General features: G+C 44.1%; 1 protein-coding gene across 1 annotated transcript in view; it reads left to right on the top strand.

Moving 5' to 3' along the window:
* PTPN3 (protein tyrosine phosphatase non-receptor type 3) overlaps positions 1-19,574 on the top strand; it is a 224,870-nt gene that overhangs the window by 170,792 nt on the left and 34,504 nt on the right. Inside the window, exons 20-23 of the mRNA XM_074987968.1 lie at positions 685-848; positions 10,544-10,634; positions 10,797-10,858; positions 15,839-15,985. Coding sequence (XP_074844069.1) covers positions 685-848; positions 10,544-10,634; positions 10,797-10,858; positions 15,839-15,985 — 464 coding nt within the window. The remainder of the gene's footprint in view (positions 1-684; positions 849-10,543; positions 10,635-10,796; positions 10,859-15,838; positions 15,986-19,574) is intronic.

Below are 19,574 nucleotides of genomic sequence, written 5' to 3'. Positions count from 1 at the left end.
GGTTTTACTCGAAGTGCATTGAATCAAGACAGTGAATATTCAGAGAATATGAAAAATATTAATTTTAAATAAAAGATAGCACAACAAATTTCTGCTTAATTTTTATTTTTGTGATGGTATGATACTTTCTTGAACAAAAAACATTTGGCAATCATTTTAAAATACAGTGCCATTGTCAATGCAAATAACACTACATATTCCCTAGTAAAAACTTACAGTAAAAATGTAATATATGTCAAATCCCAAATGGTCAGTTTGTTGTTCTTGCAGTGGACATACTTTATAAATTTTGTTCTAAATTTCAGTAGGTGAATTTCAGTGGCTTCTTCCTGTGATGGTGTTTGACCTATTTGTCTCTCCTTTCTAACGTTGCATCATTGTATTAAACTTCTGAAATCTGGTTGCCTAAAAGTAGGATCTCACCCATGTTTTGGCACCTAAATCATTGGTCTCATTTTTCAGAAGCATTGAACACCTGGCACTTCTGCTGATTGTGCAGAGCTGCGATTAGTTAGCGTGTGTAAAACTATAGCCAAATCTATTCACATATGTCAATTTGTGCCTAACTTGCAGCATTAAAGAGGATTGAAAACGTCCATGTTTGTACTCAAACAGGTTTTAACATAACTAAAGATTGCTACTGGACATTGGTAAAAAGTCTAACTTTGCCTATATGTCTTTCAGTTGTCAAACCCTTGGTTGAGACAAGGTCAGAAGATGAAGCAGATTCCCAACATTTTCTAGAATCCATTCTTCCCACATATTCAGATTATGGTGGCACACTAGAGGAGTCCATGGAACAACTGAAGAAAGGGCTGGAAAGTGGGACTGTACTCATTCAGTTTGAGGTAGGTAACATCATTACTGCCTGGTGGTTCTGGCTAAGGACTGACTTTAAGGCATTTGGAGACTTTTTGCACCGGTTCATCCCCATCTCAACAGGCTTAATTTTTCCCCTCTTCTCACAATTAGCTTTGTACACTCAGTCATCTTGTGGAAGAGTGAGTTATTGGTTTTACATAAAATACTATGTGTTGAGAAAAATCAGTGTTTTAAGATTTTTAGTTCAACCACCAGAGTTCTTTTAGGAATTCTGTTCATGCCAAAAATCAGATTTCCTGACAAAAGTCAGATCAGTCTGCACTTGATAATTTGCTGTGTTACACAAGGAAAATGCAGAATGGTATGAATACAGGCAACAGTTTATCGCTTCTTCTTTCCTTATGTTTGCTGCTGTGCTTTACAGGGAGCAACAAGAGCCTATTCTATCCTGTTCTTTTTTTTTAACTCCTACAAAGTCTGTATGTTTGTGGTATGTACGTTTCGGTGCTATTGAGGGTGAATCTGTCAGAAGCTGGTCTGGAAAGTAAAATATCTGAGTTCTCTCTGGCTCTCACACGTACCATTTGTGCGAAGAGGGGCAAATCACTTCAGCTGCATCTACACTACAAGATAAAAATGGAATTTATTGGTATGTATTTTCTAGTTCTGGAATTTATACGTTTGATTTTGGCCAGCTCAGAAGAAAATAGCAAGTGTACAGACAGAGCTGCACACTCCCTGCAGGACCTGTTTGAATGGGTAGTTGCACTCATAGCGCTAATAGCATAGAAAGAAAGAAACCATTTATCCAGCTGTCATGCTTTTTAGTGGCAAGGTAATTCAGTGAACCAAACCCTTAGTGTCCCTCTTGCTCTCAGGGTCCCAAACCCTCATTTACAATGATTTATGAGGTCCTCTTTTCCCTCCAGTGCATGTGGGCCATGCATCGGAATATGTTCAGTGTGAAATTTGATGGTGCAAATTTAGATATTAAATTTAACTATTTTGCTGTTGATCGTTAACAGAATCATTGTTAACAGATCGTTAACAGAATCCATAGCTCTCAACGTCAAGTATCTTTCCATCCCAAATCCAGATGCCAAAACCTCATGCTTACCACCTGATAACCTTTTATTCTTCCTCGAGTGTCCCCATGGGTGCTCCACGATAGGTGTCGGGCTCGCCCCGGCACCGCAGGTCGGATCTTTTCAGCAGTTTCTGCCGGACCGTGCATGCGCTGGCGCACGCCGCTCCCTTGCACGCTCCTGGCCACGTGCGCGATCCGGTCCCCGCCAGTTCCTCTTTAACCGCCATCAGCTGCAGATGGAATCCGCTCAGGCTACAACCAGAGTTAGCGTATTTAATGTTTTTAAAGTGTTTAGAGCTTCTTTTTCAGTCTTTAGCTTAGCTTAGCTTGTTATTGTTTTCAAAACAAAAACAAAAAAAAAGAAGAGAGAGTAAAAAGTAAAGTTTTACAGCCTTAGTAGCGAGCGGAGCAGCGGAGGCCCGGGGACGTAAGGCCATTAGGCCTCCTGCCGCTGCAGGCTGTGTCCAAGAGGGGAACAGGCACAGAGAAGGTGCTAAGTACCCTATTAACAACTCAAAGACTCACCACAATGTCCTCTTCAGGATTCAAAGTGTGAGTCATGCCGCAAAGCGATGCCGGCCTCCGATGGGCACAGAAATGCTCCTTCTGCGCAAAGCTCACAGCCAGAGCAAGGAAGGACAGAGAGATGCGGCTGAAAATGCTGCTCTTTGACAAGGCCCTCTAGCCAGACACGCCGGAGCGGCCTCAGCAGGAGGGACCCGCAGGGGCCCATAAAAGGAAAGCTGCTTCCCTAACCCTATCAGTGCAAAAACGGAGGAAGCTTTCACCAACCTGATCCCTGCCGGCAGCCACAGCGAGCGGGATGGGTGGAGCGCGCATAGCCCCCAGCTGCAGTCACAGCTGAGCGGCGGCGGCGTGGAGACGCACATGGCAGAGGCTGAGCCTCCGATAATCAAACAGCCGCCCCGCACCGTGGGCAGGGCGGCGGCCAGGCAAGCGCCGGAACCGGTGGCACCGCAGCTAGCAGCACCGACCCCCGGGGAACCAGCGGTGCAGAGCTCGCAGGCATGCGGCCTGCAGGCACCGGGGGAGACCACCCACACGGCACCACAGCGGAGCATGCCGAGCACGGCGCAGACAGCGGGGCCGAGATCCCCGATGCAGAAATGGGCGGAGCCAGCCCCGAAGGGGAGTGCAAAGGCAGCACAGAAAACCCGGCACTGCAGCCTTTCTCCAGACAGGGCTTTAGGGCTACTCGCTCTAAGCCCTCCACTTATGCTGCAGACTCCAACGAGGTGGCAGGGGTCACCTCCAGTATACCCTGAGCCCCCATCCCCGTTCCTACAGCCAAGATCACCATGGCTCGGACCACCATCGCCCTTCCTGGGCTTTGAACCCCTGGAGTACTGCCACAAATCAGTCTCTCCATTATCTCAATCACCCAGATGATCTCGCTCCCCCAGACGCAGGGGATATGCGCCTCCAGAGTGGTCCAGGTCTCCATCTCCGGAACAGTGCCCGTGTTGCCATGGTCGCCCCTATCACACGGGGCATAGACACCATAGGCATACTCCCAGGGACAGATCCCCCCAGACGGTTCAATATCCCCGAGGGCAATCGCGGACGGGGAGGGAAACGCAGATATCTCAGGGGGAGTTGATTCTGGAACCCCGAGATTTTCCCTCATAAGTATCTAGCGAGAGGATGTATCACCGTCAACAGGACCCAGAGGGGTCCAGAGAGGCTTTCCCTAGCCGTTCCTCGCTGTCTTCCCCTGACGAGGCCACGGCCCCAGGGGACGTCCATCTTCCGGACGATCTCAAACAGTTCCAAGAGCTGTTTAAAAGGGTGGCCTTCACACAAGGCATCCAAACAGCAGAGGAGCAGGAGAAACACCATAAGCTCCTTAAAAACCTGAGACCTCCGGCCTCTTCCAAAATAGCTATTCCGCTGATGAAGCAATCATGGAGTCCGCCACCACAATATGGCAGATCCCTGTATCCCCTCCGCCTATAAACAAGAGAGCGGATAAGAAGTACTTCGTCCCGACGAAGGGCATGGAGTTCCTGTTCAGCCACCTGCAACCAAATTCTCTGATGGTGGAATCATCTCAACAGAGGTCGAAAACTTCTCAGTACAGGACGGGGGAACGGACAAGATGCCAAGAAACTAGAGTTGTTCAGCAGAAAGGTCTATTCCTCCTCTACCCTACTGTTGAGAATGGCGAATTACGCAGCACATCTGGCGAACCATAATTTCGACAACTACTCCAGGCTGACTTCCCTCATGGACTCGCTTCCAGAGGACAAGAAGCCGGTGCTGAAGGCCATCGTGCAGGAAGGCTATGCAGCCTCGAGGACAGGAGTTCAGATCGCCCTAGTCGTAGCAGATACGGTAGCACGCTCAACAGCTACGGCAGTGGTCATGAGCAGGGAGTCCTGGCTTCAGACATCGGGTATCCCGAGGGATCTGCAGGCGAAGATCATTGATCTCCCCTTTGACACGCAGAAGCTGTTTGCATTATCAACCACAGCGTCCCCAGTACCACAGGGGCTACAAGCAAGGGCGACATCAACAGCACCAACAGTACAGAACTCCCAGGCGATGTTCTCAACAGAGCCGTACGTCCTCGGGGCAGGGCCAAAGGCCACAAGTTTGACACACAGATCGAGGGCTGCACTATCACTACCATCGCGCAATGTCATCCCAAGCTACTGTTCCACCATCGCTTCCGACCATTCTACGACCAGTGGCAAAAGATCACCACAGACAAATGGGTACTGGAGATCATAGCCACGGGTTACGCGATTCCCTTCCAGTCGCTCCCACCGCCCTGACCTCCACCCAGACCCCACCTAAAGGACGCCTCCCACGAAGCGAGACTCAAGCAGGAGGTAGGCCATCTTATGCTTATAGGGGCAGTGGAAAGAGTGCCGGAGCAACTCCGAGGGAAAGGGTTCTACTCAAGATACTTCCTCACAGAGAAAAAGACAGGAGGCTGGAGGCCCATCCTAGATCTTCGAGGCCTCAACCGGTACTTGCGCAAGCAATGCTTTCAGATGATCACAGTCGCCTCTATACTTACGGCACTGGACGATGGAGATTGGTTCTCAGCCCTCGACTTACAAGACGCGTATTCCCACAAAACTATTCACCCGGCTCACAGGCGTTTTCTCCAGGTTATGGTAGGCAAAGAACATTTTCAGTACAAGGTTCTGCCGTTCGGCCTCTCCTTGGCCCCCAGAGTCTTCACCAAGACCTTGGCAGTGGTGTCAGCCTACCTGCACAGACAGGGGGTGTTTATATTCCCATATCTGGTGGGGGGGGAAAAAAAAAGTCTGCCTACTGAAAGGGTCCTCGAAGGAGGAGGTACTTCGCATGATACGCGTCACATCAGACACGTTCTTTTCACTGGGCCTGGTCATCAATCTGGCAAAATCAAAGGTAGACCCCACACAGGACATAGAGTTCATAGGGGCACGTATAAATTCCATCACAGCAAGGGTTTATCTGTCAGGTGCCCGCTTTCGCGCCATTGGTTCCCTCGTGCAAGTCATCACCTTCAGCCCTATGGTGCCGGTTCTGACATGCTTACAGCTGCTGGGCCACATGGCAGCAGCAACGTTTGTGGTACAGAACGCCCGATTGCATAGGCGCAGCATGCAGCACTGGCTGGCGAGCGTCTACAAACTGGCAGCACACACCGTCCGCAGGGTGGTGTCGCCCACGACAGAGGTGCGCAGATCCCTGCAATGGTGGGTGAACCCCAAGAACATGCTAACAGGGGTGCCCTTTCACCAACCACAAATATCTGTTTTTCTCACTACCGACGCCTCCCACATAGGGTGGGGAGCACACATGGGCGAAAAGGTGACGCAAAGACTGTGGTCCTCCACGGAACAGTCACTGCACATAAATATACTGGAGCTCAGAGCAGTGTTCAACGCCTGCAAACACTTTCGAGACCATATACAAGGCAAGTAGTCGGGATCAGTACAGACAATACCTCCACCATGTTTTATATAAATCGGCAAGAAGGAGCTCGGTCCCATGCCTTATGTGCGGAAGCAGTCCTATTGTGGAACTGGTGCATCGCCAACAATATAACCTTGAAAGCCTCGTATTTAGCAGGCGCTCACAATGTAAAGGCAGACCAGCTGAGCAGGCGCTTCGCACTCGCACACGAGTGGCAGATCCGTTCCGATTTCCCCAGGGTAGACCTGTTTGCCACTCAACACAACAAGAAGTGCCCCACAATACTGCTCCAGGGCAGGACTGGGACGGGGGTCCCTGGGGGACGCATTCGCGATCTCGTGGAGGGGCCCCCTGCTCTACGCCTTTCCTCCCACAGTGCTTATCCACAAAGTCTTGCAGAAAGCCAGGGGAGAGAGAGAGCCCGAATGATCCTATTAGTCCCCATGTGGGATCGACAGTAATGGTTCCCCTTACTCCTGCGCATGTCGGACCGTGCACCGATGCCCCTCCTGGTGGCGCCGGATCTGCTCACGCAAGCCCAGGGGTCCATAGTGGATCCACACCCCCGAGGCCTGCGACTGCAAGCATGGTTAATGCATGGCTCAGCTCCCTAGAGAGCACGTGTACGGAGGGAGTGCAACAAGTCCTAGAAAGTAGCAGAAGGACTTCCACCAGGAAGCCCTATAAGCAGAAATGGACTCGATTCACTGCATGGTGTTCTACCAAGCAATTAGCCCCCCTTGCTGCGCATATACCTGTAATACTAGAGTATTTACTGGACCTCAAGAGAGGCGGACTCTCCCTAACCTCGTTGAAGGTCCACCTTGCCGCTATATCGGCTTTCAGACATGAAGAGGAAGGGCACACAGTGTTTGCCCATCCCGTAGTTTCCAGGTTCCTCAAAGGGCTGGTAAACCTATACTCCCCTTGGAAACCGCTTCCACCTTCATGGAGCTTGGACCTGGTGCTTAATGCGCTAACGGGACCACCGTTTGAACCCTTAACCACGGTTTCCCTCCGTCTCCTTACAATAAAGACGACCTTCCTTCTTGCAATCACGTCAGCTCGCAGGGTGAGCGAGCTTGCGGCAGTTATGGCAACGCCACCCTGCACAGTAATTTCCAAGGAGGCGGTAACCTTAGGGCTGCATCCAGCCTTTTGTTCCCAAAGTTTCTTCAGAGTTTCATATTAACGAACCTATAGTTTTACCCTCGTTTATCCAAAGCCTCATAACTCCAACAAAGAGGCGCGCCTACACCTCCTGGACGTGAGGAAGGTGCTGGCTTTCTATATAGACAGGACCAAGTCCTTCCGGAAAACGGATAGACTCCTAGTCTCTCTCACTCCCAAATCAAAAGGAGAAGGTCTCTCTTCGCAGAGAATCTCGAAGCACATCGTATCCTGCATAAAAATGTGCTATGAACTTAGAAAGACTCCTTTACTGGCCCCGCCTAGGGTTCACTCCACCAGGGTGGTGGCGGCATCAACAGCCTTTTTGAAGGGCATTGCACTAAAAGACATCTGCAGAGCAGCGACATGGTCATCCTATGACACCTTCGCCAAGCATTATGCCCTACACAGGGTATTCCAAGAGGATACCTGTCTCTCGACAGCAGTCCTTTCGGGGGCAAGCTGCACATAACCCGATTACCCACCTCCTTTCTTGGGTTACTGCTGGGTAGTCACCTATCGTGGAGCACCCACAGGGACACTCGAGGAAGGAAGAGAAGTTACTCACTGTAGTAACGATGGTTCTTCGAGATGTGTCCCCGTGGGTGCTCCACCACCCGCCCATCCTCCCCGCTTCGGATCTCTGTTTAGTATTTTTCAGGAGCATCCGAGGTGGTTGGTCAAGGAACTGGCAGGGACCGGATCGCGCACATGGCCGGGAGCACGCAAGGGAGCGGCGCGCGCCGGCACATGCGCGGTCCGGCAGAAACTGCTGAAAAGATCTGACCTGCGGCGCCAGGGCGAGCCCGACACCTATCGTGGAGCACCCACGGGGACGCATCTCGAAGAACCATCGTTACTACAGTGAGTAACTTCTCTTTATTCAATTCCTTTGCTGGTACAAAAAATAAGCAGCACAATGAGACCTTAAACTATGGGGACACCATAAAATAAGCTCAGTTGAATATAAAAATGGGTAAAATAGGGAATGCAATGCTGATTGTCTTGTTCATGGTCATACTGAAATGAATAAACGCATCAGTTTTTAAAAGGAAATTGAACCTCTCCCAGACTCTTCATCAGCTTTAACAAAGTGTCAAAGAACCCGAAGACCTCACCACAATACTGAAGTGTACATTCTTCTTTGAATGGTGTCCCTGTGGTGCTCCACTGTAGGTGTTGGGTCATCCTGGCTCTGCAAATTAGAGATTTTTCCAGCAGTGGTTGTACCATGCACGCAGCATAGCTTTCTCATGGCATTTGTGCCTTAACATATGTGCATGGCACAAACTATGTTCAGCTGCAGACATAGCTCCAGAGTGCTCTTCTCATGACTCTAAAAGACAAAAATCATAGTTTCTAGTTAGTTGACTCACTGAAAATCCCTGAAAAAAATAGCATTTAATCAGGACTGATTTCTCCTACCAAAATTCAACAACAAAAAAACCAGAAACCTTTTCCTGTGGTTTAGTCCCAGTTGACTTACTCTATTCCTCCCCCCCCATTATTGTATATGTTTTAGTCTAGTGCTGTGGTGAGGGGAAATAAAGAAGAAGAAATATCTAAAACTGTCCTTCAATGTATTCAGAACATGGTAGAACAGGGGAAATGTGGAATTTGCAGTGTCAGCTATTGCTAATAGGCTTGGTTTCTCATAATAGCTAAGTACATCTTCTGATATGATCTGATAAAACAGAAGGCCATACTTGTACCTGCTGTGCTTAGCAATTCTCTCTGGTGACTGAACTTTAACATAATGCATTTTAAGCCAGCAAGGACTCTGAAAATCCAGAGCTGTGATTATGACCTTAATAATATATTTGTCTTATGCTAAAAGCACAAATTGCTAGTCAAACCAAAAACTGAACATAATTTTGAATTCCTGCAAGTATTTTAAAAATGTACTAACTAAAAATTATGACTTTCTACACCCCCCCCCGCCTACTTACACTGTTCAACTTTAAACGCTACGTCTACACTGGTGAGTTTTGTTGACAGAAGGGGTTGTCTGTCAACATAACTCAGGGAGCATCTGTATGTATCAAGTGTTCTGTTGACAGACTCAATAGAGCTCTGCATTTGTCTCGAGAGTGTTACCCCTTGAAAATTTGAGGAATAATGCTCTGTCAACAAAGTTCGATTGATGGAAGTGTAGAGTAGATGCTTCTGTTGACAGAGAGCGCTTACGGTTCACCAGGCAGCCCTGTTTGCAGAGCTTCCAGTCAACCTTTTTGTCATCAGAGGGCAAGGCAGTCTGGCTATCTGTCGACAGAGCAGATTGCTCTGTCAATGGGCTTTTGTGTGTGGATGCACTCTGCTGACAGATATTGCTGTCAAAAGATGCTTCTATTGTAGACATAGCCAAAATGTATCGCAAACTGTGGTACTGAGTGTCAGGAATCAAGTAACTTTGTAATGGAGTTAATTTTCAATGTCGTCTTTTGGTAACCACATATTGTTATGTAAAGAGATACTCTGTCAGTGTTCTGTTTTAAATCTATTTGTATATGGAATCTTATACTAAAGATTATATTTGGAAACAACAAGATATGTTAAACTCTTTGGAAGAGTTAAAATTGCTTAAGTTTTTTTTTTGATTAGATGGTTTAACCTTCTTTTACTTAGAAGTAAAATTAGACATGAATGGGGGCAAGGAAATACTTAAATGTAATTTAAATAGGTGTAGTGTGTTATACATCGTGCTTTGTAAGCAGATATTCGCCTTAAAATAAGTTATTCTGTTGATTTGAAGAAAATAAGACTTAAGTTTGAGCTGTTTGCTTGTTCTGCCAAGTAATAAGAGGGTGAAAATTTCATTGCAATGTTAAAAAATAACAATAATAAAAATCCTGTAGCACCTACCTTAAAGACTAATGGTTTTTTATATTGGGTAATGAAATTTCCTGGGTAAGACCCACTTCTTCAGATTCTGGTGCAGTTCCTGCGTAGAAGTCTAATGTGAATAGAATGTTAATACTGTATCGTGTATTAAGCTTAAATGCAACAGACGTTGACTCTCCAAGCCCCTTAATTTTTCACCCTGAAGTTTATAGAAAATAACAGTTTTGGTCTAGTAAATCCAAATGTCCATTAATTTGTATTACCATTCTGGGAATTGCCAGCTTTCAGTAATTTTTCTCTTCTGATTTTTATTGCTATCTTCCTCGCTATCTTCTTTCTAACCTAATATTCTGCAAAGTTTAGAAGAATGTTGACAAAGAAGAACTTTCATGGGAATTCGGAAATACTTCACTGTTTTTTTTTTTTTTTTTTAAACATTCATGCACAGAAGACGATGGATTAGCAATAATAGGATTTCTGTTCATATATTTTTGGACTTCAAAAAGCATTCTTATTTTCATTTTGTAGGCAGTGAAAAAGAGATGGGTTTTTAACCCATTGAATAGAAATTTAACATAAGTTTATTTTAAAAGAATATGCATTTAGATGTTACATGTGGTAAACAGATTCACATTTTTGCCTAAGCAAATTCTTCAGAATATTTCCTCTTTCATATCTGTTTTATAGCAACTTTATCGAAAGAAACCAGGGCTGGCTGTTACGTGTGCAAAAATACCTCAAAATATAGACAAAAATCGATACAAAGATGTTCTGCCTTGTGAGTATTAAATAAAAAATGTTACATTTTAAAACACTTATATGGTTTCTTCATGTTCCTGTAATCAAAATGCCTGCAATTCGTTGGTTATTTAATATAATGAAAGGAGGAGATTATAAAGCATGGCTCCTAATTGTTAATTTAATTCTCTTTTTTTAACAGATGATGCCACACGGATAATATTGCAGGGAAATGAAGATTACATTAATGCAAATTATGTGAATGTAAGTTATCCAGACATCCATATTAATTATAGAATTAAATGAATAATATAACATCAGTTATTCATTTACTTATTAATTTATTTAATTCTAAAAGCCTAAAGTTTTTTCACTGTAACTCTAGAAGCTCATAAGTATCTTAAAGTGTTTCATTAGGAATACAAATCTCAGTACTGCTGGACAGGAGCCTAAGCATTAGCAGATATGGATGGTTCTTTTCAATCAGCAGAATGGTCAGAAAGTTTCATATATATTGCCTCAATTTTAAGGCCAGTAATTTTGTGAGTTTTAATTATTAGGTGTATATCTGGGCATACAGGTACCTGCTGCTGAGGCATTGCAGTGAGGTTAGAAAGATGTGGAGAAATTGGAAAGGGTGCAGAAAAGAGCAAAAAGAATGATCAAATGTCTAGAGAACATGACGTATGAAGAGAAGCTGAAAGAATTGGGTTTGTTTAGATTGGGAAAAAAAAGAAGATTGAGGCGGGGCATGATAGTGGTTTTCAGGTATCTAGAAGGGTATCATAAGGAGGAGGGAGAAAACTTGTTCTTCTTGACCTCTGAGGAGAGAACAAGAATAAATGGGCTTAAACTGCAGTAAGGGAGGCTTAGTCTGACCATTAGGAAAAAGTTCCTAACTGTCAGGATGGTCAAACACTGGAATAAATTGCCTAGGGAGATTGTGGAATCTCCATCTCTGGAAGTATTTAAGAACAGGTTAGATAAATGTCTATCAGGGATGGTCTGGACAGTACTTAGTCCTGCCATGAGGGCAGGGGGCTGGACTCGATGATCTCTCAAGGTCCCTTCCAGTCCTAGTATTCTACGATTCTATGATTCTATTTAAAAGCTCTCGCAGAAGGAGGCTCAGGGAGATGACAATATCACACTTGTAAAAACAGCAGTGTAGACCTGGGAGGCACAGCTTGGGCATGTAAAGAGCAGTGTGAGATTTATGCTCTGGGAGGTTCAGGTGTGTAGGATACTTGACTATAATATTCTGCTCTCTTACATGATGATTCACCATTTCTGCTACTTTCTATAACACTGCTGGCTGGCTGTGCAGAGCCTGTACTCTATGCTTTTGTGTAAGTGTAGGCTCACTTTTAAAAGAATGAGCATGTCCCTCATGCCTCTTTTCTGCGGGTTTTTTTTGTACAGCAGAACCCTGAAATATGTGTACTTGACTTGCGCATATCTCAGGTTAACACGACTTTAAGTGGCAGGGAGCTGGCACCTTGCTTTGGGCTGGCAGGCGCCAGCTCCCCATCACTCAGAGGAGTGGGGAAGCTGACCAGCTGCTGCACTGGTTAGTTTCCTGGCTCCTGTCAGGGTCATCAACCGAGAGTCAGGCTGTTGCCTGTGAGGAGTGGGGATGCCACTCCTGTCAGGGGCAGACCCTGACTTTTGCCACCCCTGAGAGGAGCACTCATCTGAGAGGCAGCAGCCAAGAGTCAGGCTGTGCCTCTGACAGGAGCAGTTTCCCCACTCCTCTCAGACAACAGCCTGACTCTCTTCGGCCCCTTGACAGGAGCTGGGAAACTGCCCAGCAATGTGCTGGTCAGTTTCCTGGCTCCCACCTGGTTCCTGGCTCTCTGCCACTCTAGGAGCCAGGAAACTGACCAGTGAACCAGCAGTGGTCAGTTTCCAGGCTCCCGCAAGTGCAGTGGACCTGGGAGCCAGACTGGTACCTGGTTCCTGCTCCTCCCAACTTCCATGAAATTTGACTTATGCAAGGTTGCCCAGGAACACAACCTTTGCATAACTTGGGGGTCTCCTGTTGTCTCAAGAGGGCCTGGGACCTGAATGCCACTCAGAAACAGTTGGTCAGTGGTATGGCAGCAAGGGCAGTAGCCAGTTGCCAAACTTGTCTCTTTCTGTCACTTGTCATCATCTTTGTAGGAGCAGTCGGGGTTACTTATGTGGAAATGTAAAACACTTGAACCTCCTTAATCTGGGTATCTGTGATCTGGGAACACCCCTTTGATCACAACTCCACATGGCTGGAGTGCCATAATGACAGTAAAAACAAAATGAATTTAAATACAGTACAAAAAACCAAGTATGTGTGCATATATCTGTAATAGTGTCTAGCACAAATTTAATTTGGAACCATTGTTAGCCGGTGGCTGGGTAATGTGCGGTGAGGTACTCCCCTGGGTCCTAAACAACCCAGTTTTTTACTGTTAGAGCAGGCAGCTCCTAGCACTCTCACCCACGGCCAGGCTGTAGTAACCAAACGGTTAAAGTTCTTTTTGTTGTGCCGGCTGTGTTGCAGTGACAAAAGGATTAACAGCAGTCAGGCTCAGAGCTTAACTAGTTACAAGTTTATTAAGCTACAGTTATAAGCGTGTGGTTACAAAAGGCTATTGTTTACTTCTTATATGCCAGCAAAGTACAGGTGTTAACAAGTTACGTTACAATCCAATACAAAGATATCTGTTACCATCTAACACGATATCTTGATACAATGACATCTAGTTACAGAGCTCTAATTCTTTAGCTGTGCACAAAAAAGTCGGAGACCTAGCATGGGTGTATCTTACCCTCTCTGCGTCTCTCGATACCAGCGTAGCCAAGCCGGATCGGTCACTCAATTCCGCGGAAAGACGAATACAAGGTTGGGCGTCCCCAGTTGTGGACCTCGGGAGGCAATCACCTGACCCGACCAGCAGGTAGTTGGTGGAATGCACTCAAAGTTAGAATTCTGCTGGGCCCACCTTTTATACCCCTTTTGGCTTACGTATTCTCTTTCTTATCTAAGGTGCCAGATCATACTGGTCTCTCTTTGTGACGCCAGTTTGTTACAAGGGCATTTCTTTCTTAATTTGCACGTGTAAGACAGGAGATAAGCAATTCAGGAGTACAGGACATTCTTTTTGTGTGGGTGGGGCACTCCCCCTTCTGGGATGGTTGTGTGTGTGCATCATATCGATCAATGCCAGCTGGGGTGATTTCTTGAGGGCCCCCCCCCCGCCCCTCTCGTGTTGACAGTTTGGCCTGTTAGCCTTTTATCTGTATTTTCTGCTTCTCAGGGTCACGATAAGCTAGCACATCTGGGCCTCAATGAGGGCATCAAAGACTGTGCTGTCAGCAGCCGTTTCCGTGCCCTGTGTGCTCCTCAGTGGGCGGGGTGGGGGGCGCGCGAGCAAGCTGGCTTGTAAGGGGGAGACTTTGTCTGGCTACAAACATGAAAAACAGCAGAATACTATATGGTGTAAGTAGTAATTTTCTGCTTAATTATCTACATATGATAATAATAAATAACAGTTTAAATACAGTGCATTAAGAATTTATCTTATGACATGTTGTTCTATAATGAAACAAAAAGCAGTCAAGTAGCACTTTAAAGACTAGCAAAATAGTTTATTAGGTGAGCTTTTGTGGGACAGACCCACTTCTTCAGACCATAGCCAGACCAGAACAGACTCAATATTTAAGTCACAGAGAGCCAAAAACGGTAAGCAAGGAGGACAAATCAGAAAGAGATAATCAAGGTGAGCAAATCAGAGAGTGGAGGGGTGGTGGAGGAAGGTCAAGAATTAGATTGAGCCAAGTATGCAGATGAGCCCCTATAGTGACTCAGAAAGTTCCCATCACGATTTAAACCGTGTGTTAATGTGCCGAATTTGAATATAAAAGCCAGCTCGGCTGTTTCCCTTTCCAGAACGGTGTGATAATTCTTCTTCAGTAACACACATACCTTTAGGTCATTGACAGAATGCCTCATTACATAATTACAATAATTAGGTGTTCCAAGTAAATGTTGTAAGCAAAGCATTACAAACTCTGCAAATGGACATCACAAATTCCACTACTGTGACAAGAAGCTGCCTTGATTTCTTGTGGCCTACAGAACCAACACATTTGAAGATGCCATCACTGCTGCTAAACAAATGGCAGAAGACTTAGGATATGAGCCTGTCTCCAAGGAAACTTGTATTCGTTGGAAAAATAGACAGTTTGGTTATGAGGGCAAGGATGAGATGATAAGTTCAGAAGAAAAATTCAAGGGTCAGTTACTTTGCTCACTCTTTGGCACTGCTCAAGCGTCCATCAAAGAAGGATTTGGACAAATGGAGCATCATGGAAAGACTGGGGTGGGAGAGTTATGACCTTAGTAAGCTTCCAGTAGATAGGAAAACACTTAGTTTTGTGGACCACCACTGCAGATTGACCCATGGGAAATAAGATGTCAACAATACAGACTTTGCTTTAATTAACAATATAATAATCAATGGCACTTTAATTATCATAATTAGATTAAAAGTTTTTCTTTTGAACCATAATAGAGAGGTTTTTTAGTAAATAATCTTCTCTGGAACAGAAGACATTTTCAAGATAAATGTACCAGTTGATTGAATCACCACATACCAGCACCTGCAACTGGGTTTTAGGTCAGGGATGGAAAAAGAATCGAGAACTGCTGCTGTAGTAAACAGGTCTAATAGCTGAGAAGCTAAACATAGAGCTAAATTTTGGGAAGCGTAAAAAAACAGGAGATTTTTTTTGTAAATATTTTCTTTAACAGTGCAGGAGGGATAATAAAGAATTATAGGCTGTAAAACTATACAACAGGTTAAGTAACATTTTCGATAGAATTCAAAATGCTTAGCTGTTGAGTGTAAATTTAGCAAATCAGTGCATAACATTTCATTTTAGATAAACTAAATTGTAATTATTTGTGTGCTCACTTGTTTGTAAATGGGTTCAAGGATCTGAATGAGCTATATTGAAGGTTTTTTGTGATGTAGAAGAATCAAAAGAAATTGCTGTGTTTCTGCGTGTGATTTTGATCTATTTTAATTTAGTTATTAAATATTGTGATATTCTCTAAGATATTTAAAGTGATCTTGTTATTCAACTTGTTTTTTTTGTAACATCCTGCAGAAGATCATCTTTGTGAAAGCTATTCTTAACAAGAAAGGAAAATAATGTTAGGCTCTTGAGTATTCAGGTGTAGTTTGTTCTTTCTCCTGACAGATGGAAATTCCTTCTGCTGGCATTGTGAACAGATATATTGCCACTCAAGGGCCTCTTCCACATACCTGCACACATTTCTGGCAGGTAGTCTGGGATCATAAGTTATCACTGATCATCATGTTAACAACTCTCACTGAAAGAGGACGGGTAAGCATGTAAATCCTCTCTTGAAACTTGCAATTCACAGCAGTCCCACAGTAATTGATCATGTATGTCTAAATCATGTTTTGATCTTGGCCTTAGAAGCTGATTATCAGAAAGGATTTCAATATAGAAGAAGCCTGTGTATCTTCCTAAAATATAATTGTTGCTACACTTTTGGGACTTGTTTTTTATTCCATCTCCTGAATAACTAACGCTGCACCAATTAAAGCCAGCTCCTTGTTTCCTGTCACCCTATGTGTAAATAAGTGTACAGTATAAGAGTGATAATTTCTCATAGCAGCTTTTCTGAAAACATATCAGAGGAGTTAGAGAATGGCCTCTAAGCATTTAGCCAAAATTTAGTCTATTTTAATTACTTTTGTCACATATCTGTGAAATATTTGGAGTCCTTTCTTAAAGCTGCTATGAAGAATTTTCTATAGAACTGATTTACTAAATTATGGCTTAGAAATCAAGTCATAGACTCTGAGTAATAGAAAACCAGAAAATGCAAGTATTCACATAGCCAGTGTATAATAGATGCTCTGTAATTTATAATCTTTGACATAAAAGCCCTCTGTTTTCTAAAACACTGGTCCCCAACTTTTTTGTGTGGACCCCATTTTACTTGGTTCATGCTCTGGGCTGGTTGTTGTGGCTGGGATTGGGGCCACAGTTAGGAGCAGAACCTGGAACTGCAGCTGGTGCCAGAAGTGCAGGGGCACTAGGATCAGGGTGGCTAAGTGATGCTGCCTCTATGTGGGCTGATCCAGGCCCTCCTGCATGCCCCTGAATGGTTTTGCACCTCATGGTTTACAGACCAGTCTTCTAAACAATGAATAGCTAGTGGATGGGTGACACATAGAGACTGGCTGTGTTTAAGAATTTGGAGGCAGGACAGATAGGGAGCAGTACTCTTAGTAAATGTTCTTTTTTGAGTACTTGCTTATGTCCATTCCACGATAGGTTATGCAGAGTTTTGCAAGATATTTTTTCCCTTAGTGGTATCTGTAGGACTGCCTCTAGTACCCACTGGACCCATGCCTGTATGTGCTGGCATAGGGAGCCCCACTAGCCCCGCAACCTCTGTTTATTCTCACTGCCCATGATAGTTGCCTGCAATGATCCTTTTTTCTCTTACAAGTATAATTTCCCAGTTGTGTGATTTTTTTTTTCCTGTGGTATATTCTATAATTAGTGTATATAGTTCTTAGCATTAGTGCATATACTAGTGTTAATAGTTGTCCCTGTCACTGAGGGATCTCTCTCTCTCTCGAGGGACTGTGCGCACCTCAGTCTCCAGGTTTTAAGCCATGTATCTCCTGTGGTGAGCTAGTGACAGTGCACATTAGCTGTCTAAAGTTTCTGAGGGAAAGTTACATTAAAGAAAAAGTGCCAGATCTGCAGGGGCTTCAAGACCGCACATTCACAAGGCCAGAAACATTCTTCCAAAGGCCTTATTTATGTAGCCAGCCCTCAGACCAGTTTCAGAGTTGAACTGATAGCTTCAGCTTCCATGCCATATGATCCACCAGCAAGAGTTTATGGCTCTTCAGAGAGGCCATGAGATGGCTAGGCCTAATTTCCAAATCAACTATTTTAACCCACTCGTTGAGTTATCCAGGGGGCCTCTTTCTTTGGACATATTTAGCCTTTTTGTCTCTCTTTCGCACTTTTGCCCATTGACATTTCAGGAACTTTAACTTTTCCCCACTGAGGTCACAATTAGGGTAAATTTGCAAGTCCAAATTGTTATAACAAACCATCTTTAATATACAAATATTGATCATATCTGTAAATATGCTTTATGTGATAAAAGGAAAGAGTCATATTTATTGTGGCTTATCCAGGGGTTACAAATATCTTTTACTCTGAGTTTAATTAAGGTTTTTCCCCCTTTTGCCTATATTCCTAAGTCAAGTTCCGAAAAGTCCAAAGAATGGAGGGAATGGTGAACTTGTTGATATGTTCTTCCAGACATAATCTTCAAAGGCACTTTTGATTCATGAATTAAATACAGAGCCAGTAATTGTTATAAAGGCTTTTTCCCCCCAAATAATGTCATTCCTCTTGCTCTTTACCTTAAATATAGCAAGTCAGGTTTAATTTGAGAGGCTGAGCATTTTCCTTAAAAATTTGTTTGCTACAACCACTAATCCATTAGTATTCTCCTATCACCACATTTCCTGCACCATGTAGTATTTGACCATAGGCTTTAGCTTTCAGAAGTCTAAGAGCTGAAGTGATTAGACTGCTCCCATAGACATAAGTAAAATGCAGCTCTGCTTGTGTAGAACTTGGGGCTTTCTTCTTTGTTTCCTCTATATGTCTGTCTCATTGGCCATTATATGTAAAACAAATTCTCAAATAGGAGGAAAAACCTGAACTTTTCAATACAATGACTGTCAATCATCCATTTATTTAACCTTAGTCTATGGATGAAGACAAGTACTTCTATTTTCTGATAGTCTATAGTAAGTTACTCCCACTGGCAAAAAGAATTAAAGTCCTTTAACGTGTGTTTCAAGCCCAGAGGAGCTTAGGATGTCTTCATAGAAAGGAACCAATAAAAAGCAGCTGAAAAATGTGGGAGGGAAATACTCTGCCTCTCCTAATGCCATCACTACCTCATTAATCTGAAGACCAAAAATGAAAAAGGTGCATTAGCAACTCTGACACACATTTTGTGATGGGTCAGTTAGCTCACCTTGCTGCCCAGTCCTAAACCTGGCCACTGTCTGGCTATAGAGCACTCTTAGGAGATGAAGCAATGTAGGATCCATATGAGCTACAGTTATTTCAAAAACAAACAAATTCCCCAAGCTTTTTTGATCATAAAGGAGTAGCCTAAGGTTTCTGGAAACCCATGCATAATGGAAGAATTGCAAGTGAGTGATTTGTAGGTGTTTTCCACTCTCTCTGCATTTCCTCAGTGATGCAAAGAAAGCAGCACAGGGTAAGAGAATCTGCCCCAGTGCACTGAATGTGGCTCCATGAAATACGCTTTCTGACATACACTTGGCCGCTGAGCTAAAAAGATTTCATATTACTGTTCTTGAATCTCAATTTTGCATGCTTGGGGGGGAAAAACACCCCTAAAATTTGAAAGCTTGTTCAGACTTCTAACCATTCATATCTGTTTTATCTCTGTAAGCAAGATACTGAGAGGGAACACAACTGAGTGTACCCACTGAGGAAAAACTGCTGAGAAAAAAAACAGTCACAGCCCAAGGCTGGTGGTCCTTCACTTATTACGTACAGTAAATCAGCCAGAAAGAGAACTTCTGTTTCACTGCACTAGCTAACAAGAAGTCAGAAAAGCAAATCCCTCAACTATTCCATTCCCTTTGTATCACCACCAGAATCACCGTCCATAGGATTGAAAGGATATTAAAACTGGCCTCCCCAATTAAAGGTTCTTCTGATCTCGCAGGACCAAGCCACACACTCAGGTCAATATAACTCAGGTCTTACCTAACTCCTGCTAATCCTTTGATACCTAAAAATTAGGGATTTATTTATAAAAAGAAGGAAAGAAAGATGAAAGTTGAAAATAGGTTACAAAAATCTAATACATAAAAAAAATTTCAAA

Source organism: Carettochelys insculpta, chromosome 2 (genome assembly GCF_033958435.1).
Source record: "Carettochelys insculpta isolate YL-2023 chromosome 2, ASM3395843v1, whole genome shotgun sequence".
Taxonomy (NCBI): Eukaryota; Metazoa; Chordata; order Testudines; family Carettochelyidae; genus Carettochelys; species Carettochelys insculpta.
This window is presented reverse-complemented; position numbering and strand designations above follow the sequence as displayed.